Source organism: Fragaria vesca, linkage group LG1, assembly GCF_000184155.1.
Source record: "Fragaria vesca subsp. vesca linkage group LG1, FraVesHawaii_1.0, whole genome shotgun sequence".
Lineage (NCBI taxonomy): Eukaryota > Viridiplantae > Streptophyta > Magnoliopsida > Rosales > Rosaceae > Fragaria > Fragaria vesca.
Window position 1 is genome coordinate 12,002,499 of NC_020491.1, and position 4,823 is coordinate 12,007,321.

A 4,823-nucleotide genomic window follows, 5' to 3' on the forward strand; every position below is an offset into this window, starting at 1 on the left:
AGTTTGTATTAAATTCACGAAACTGTTGATAGCAATACAAATGGTGACACATGATTCTTGTTGTATTGGCAATAACTAATATAAAATGACTTCAAACTGAAGACAAGGTTGAAATCAAGTCCTGGGTGCATCGTGCATGTAACACATGAGAAGCTTCACATTAAAACTACAAAATGATACAAGTGCATGCATATCCAGGGTCCGATCACCTTGAATATAATTAAACAAAACTTCAAGTCTTCAAATTGCAGTAGGCGGACGACTTAACATCATATCTGCATCTGGATTGGAAGCTATCTAGTTCGTTTGCAATTAAGGGATCTAACAAAGTAAATTGTTATTTTCCCCTTGCAGCTAAATAAGGGCATAATAGACTATTTACCCTGTAAAATGGTTAGTTTTCAATTAAATGCAAAAAAAAAGGTTAAAAACCATCTTCATGACCAAAAAATGGTTAATTTTCAAAATTTCTCACGTCAGAAGCCATATGGTCATACGGTAACACTGTAAAATTTCTTCATTTTACTCTAATAATAAGATATCTTATTTATATTATATTCTACCTTATGTATAAATCAAATAATGAATTCTTTTCACCTAGATTTTTTTATAAAAATAAAGAAAACTACATGATTCTTGCAAATTAATTGAAAAATGTTAGTGTTAGAAGAAAAACTCATAATCAAGGTATTTAAGACAACATCAATTAAGCTTATTTATTATGTTTATATGTTATAGTTGAATGGTGACAATTATGTAAAATTTAGAAAAAATAGGACATAATATGTATGATAATTGATACATTTTAGATGTCTATCAAATATGAATATCAGATGAGTTTAATTTAAAACCATTCTTTAAAATTAGGTGTATATGAAAATCCCCCGATTTTTAATCATGAATATTGATTGGAACCAAAGTGTCAATCAGTGACTTTTGGTTTTCATCAAACACTCCCCAAAGCACCACCGTCGTCCGTCAAAGACTATCTTGGTCATTCCAATGATTCTTCTTTGTTTTTGAATGATAGGATTCCTAATGAGTCTTCTAGAGGCTCTTTGACATCGTAAACGCTCAAAGACTTTGGTCTGTGAAGCACTTTCTTCTTAGAAAAACTCATACATGCTAGCTAGCTGATGATGTGGGGGCTTGATGAATATCATACCTAACATGCAGTGTTGCAATACAAGAATTGAAGCAAGCAGTTTGAGTCCAAGAGAAACTCATCTCAAATTCAATCGTGAAGCAAGTTCGACTATATACAAAGCGAGCAAGCGACACAAGAAGACCAAAAAAAGCGACACCAGAAGACACGCACAACTCCAGAAACACAACCATCAAGTTTTTACTTTCTTTTAGTTCTTCAGGTAGAATGCTCTTCTAGCCACCTAGTATCGGTTTAAATTTTTCTTTACTGCACCTTGATAACAATGTTATTTACTCGCTTTTAGTCCCTTTACTAATCATTTTTCATTACTTACTTAATATTTGCTTAATTCATAATGCTATTTACTAATCATACTCTCAGAACATTGCTATTAGTCTAGACAATTCGATTAGTTACGAATCTACTTTCATTGTTAAGAGCTTTTGTTTGGATCCAGTTTGACCTAGACCCTGTTTCTAGACGTTGTGATGAACTGTACCGAATTCAAGTCAACCGAATCCAAATAAAAGTAACAAGGAGAGTAGTAGCAATGATAGGAGTACGAGCAGTAAGTAGCAAAATGAAGTAAGCAAAGCATGAATAAGCGAATAAACTTAAACAACCAGGAAAAGAAAAGTAACGAGCAATGGCTAGGCTAAGAAGTAAACCGATTAAAAGCGAGAAAATATGTAACAATTGCTCCCAAAGTGCAGTAACAAACAATTTAAATCGAAACTTAGTGGCTTGCAGAGCTAATGAACTGGAAAGAGAAAACTTGAGGGCTTGTGTTTTTGGAGTTGTATGTGTTCGTCTTATAGAGGGTTAGAGACTAGCTTGCTACATATGCTTTTTATGAATCCAAATCTTGTGCTCTTCTTTGAAACTTCTCTGATAATAGAAACTGTATCTTCATGTGATTGATGTGATGAATATCGGACGAGGTAGTAGTGTTCCTTAAGTTAGAGTCCTCATCTAACTATGATCAGACTTGGTTCAATAGGCCACGCCCTCTAACCTCCATGTCTTCTACACTGATCTACTTCAGTTCTTCATGCACGACTCTTGCATGTAAACACAATTGATAACTCGTAACATGTTGCCAACAATTGCCAAGTTGGATTAGATCCGTATATGTGTATAACCTTGAATTCCCTTCAAGGGCTATGATTTGATGAAATGAATGTAAGCACTTAGTCGTTGCAATTGTTTTCAACCAAACAAGCATACTCAATCACGTTTAAACCAGAAGAGAATTCCTACTCCATATAAAACGCAAGTTGGAACCCTTATTCTGGCAAGGAACTCTTCGATCTCCTTGTCGATTTAGGTCTATCTAGTGCCATATAGTCTCAGACTAGTACGTTCTTCAAGGCGCTTCAGGCTAGAATGTCCACTACTGAGACCGTCGTCCATTTCCTTACGAGCAGGGTACGCCAAGAGACAGATCTACCACCCCTTAAATGACTATGAAATCCCAAGAAGCATGTTTCTGATCGTCTCTACAAGCCTATTTGGAAACTGTCGGATCGATGCTCCGAGAAACATTACTTGAGACCAACTGCAGATCATCACAGACAACGAGCTTACTCTCCCTCGCTCGAGTATCCTTAAAGATGTCCGCAGACTTGCATCGATCACTTACCATCATTGTCCACCCTCAAGGAAAAAGCAAGATAATTCATGTAAATCTTCAAGGTGAACTATCCTAGTTCAATAAGAACGTTTCAGAACCTGGAAAAATGCGGCAATGAGGCAAAGGCATAGCAATGAGGCGTCCTTTATTTGCGAATTGCGATAACCCCAGCAAAGAGTAGGGGGCAAAGAAAGCTTTTTGGTGGAGGCTGGAATGGCCCCAATCCCTAATGAAACTCCCATTTAAGGAGCAATATATGGTATGGCTATTATAGGAACTCATGAAGTGGAGCAAGGCAAATACCCCAAGTTTTTTCTGTCAAGAAAATAAAAACCCAAGTTGTTGCTAACTCATATCAACGAACTACAGATCATAATAAGAAAAGTTAGATGGTTCATTTCATATACGCGCAAGTATTTCAATCTCATAGTAGACGATATTCATTAGTATCCACAGAGAACATACTACCCAGAATAGCTTGATCACAAAAAAGGTGCAGTAAGATACCCTGATTAAACTTAACAAGCCGCCTTAAACTTTGCCTACCCTTACGACTAATAGAACTTACAAAAAGAGTGCTGTATACTCTGAAAAGTACAAGCGATGAGTCTCAAAAGCTGTAGTCCCATAATCGAGATCATGATGCGAAGGTTGCACAATTTCTGAGTTCCTGCCGCATCACACCTTTTTGATGATCTGAACAACATCCTCATCTTCAAGCAGATGCTCCTGTTGCCAAACCAATACAACACACATGCATCTTGATTAACACAAGGAATATTTATTAACAGTAATAAATTGATTACAAGCAAATGGAAGAAATGACATGCTGAATCAAGATAAAAACAACCTTTCCAACTCTTTGGGGCTTGTGTTTCGCGCTAGACCCCCAAACCAGAGCACTGCAACAAGAAAGTGCAGTGTTATTTTTCATGACTGAAACCCTTAGCCAAAAGTAAAACGGCATCAAGTTTGAAATTTGTTATGAACGCAGAAGTATATATCAACATGAAACTGTAGTTTCCATAGAAGGTAATGAGACAACTTCAGAAAATATCTTTTCCTATTGCTAGAGTATTATCAGCGAGAAAAATAATGGAACTGGGAAATTTTAGGAGAGGGTACTTACTACTTGAATTGTTTGATGAAATCTTTATGAATTCGCTCACAGAAATCCTCAACCGTCCTCGTCTTAGATGATAGGATCACAGGATCTTCATAATCTGGATTCATCCCTTTAGGTTTCGTGTATATGCGAGTTAAATTGAGATACTCCCATATCTTCTCCAGCAAACCATCAAGGTTCCACTCTAGGTGAGCACTGCAGGTGAGTCATGGCAAATGCAATTATAAGTAAAACTAATAAATAGTAATGCCAGATTTTTATGAAGCTGCACAATTCAAGTCCAATTAACAGATGATTACGATCTATAACTATCGACTTAACTCATTAAAGATAAATTATTCCTTAATTTTATAATTTGTATACTGACAGTATAGATGAACACCAAACCTGGTGCTTAATACTAAGTACAATGCTTAATATAAGTTATGAACACCAAATATAACAAGGTCTTTTAATTACTACTAAATTACAATGCTATAGAAAATTTCTAATATTTGACACATAGTAGAGTTGTCAAACTTTGCAAATGTTCTCTTTCAGAAACTTTTGGAAACTGGGCCATTTTCTCCAGCAGACGTTTGATAGTCATTAAAGCTTCAAGATACTAATTAAAACACCAAGTTCAACTCTTCAAGGAGAAACTAACATTCAATATCTTCTTAATTTCAAAATTAGAGTAAAATAATAGTTTTCATTGTGGAATTATCAAATTCGGTCATACAGTATCAGTTACCTGACTGGACAGTAGTGAGGAAGTTTATCCAAAATCTCAAGTTCTTCAAGAGTAATCTGATCAATCTTGTTCACAGCATAGATGCAAGGCATGTATACCCTACTGCCTTCAATTACATCTATGAGATCATCGGCAGTTGCATCAAACCTAAGAGTGATATCAGCATTGTGAATTCTATATTCAC

At 35.7% G+C, this 4,823-nt stretch overlaps 1 protein-coding gene across 1 annotated transcript in view; it reads right to left on the minus strand.

The window, feature by feature from the left end:
* Positions 1–2,991: 2,991 nt before the first annotated feature.
* The window catches only part of LOC101308912 (developmentally-regulated GTP-binding protein 1-like), a 6,326-nt gene continuing 4,494 nt past the window's right edge, over positions 2,992–4,823 (minus strand). Inside the window, exons 7-10 of the mRNA XM_004289217.1 lie at positions 4,640–4,815; positions 3,910–4,101; positions 3,631–3,682; positions 2,992–3,509 (exon numbers count right to left, since the gene is read on the minus strand). Of these exons, the coding sequence (XP_004289265.1) occupies positions 3,459–3,509; positions 3,631–3,682; positions 3,910–4,101; positions 4,640–4,815 (471 nt within the window). The 3' untranslated portion in view covers positions 2,992–3,458. The remainder of the gene's footprint in view (positions 3,510–3,630; positions 3,683–3,909; positions 4,102–4,639; positions 4,816–4,823) is intronic.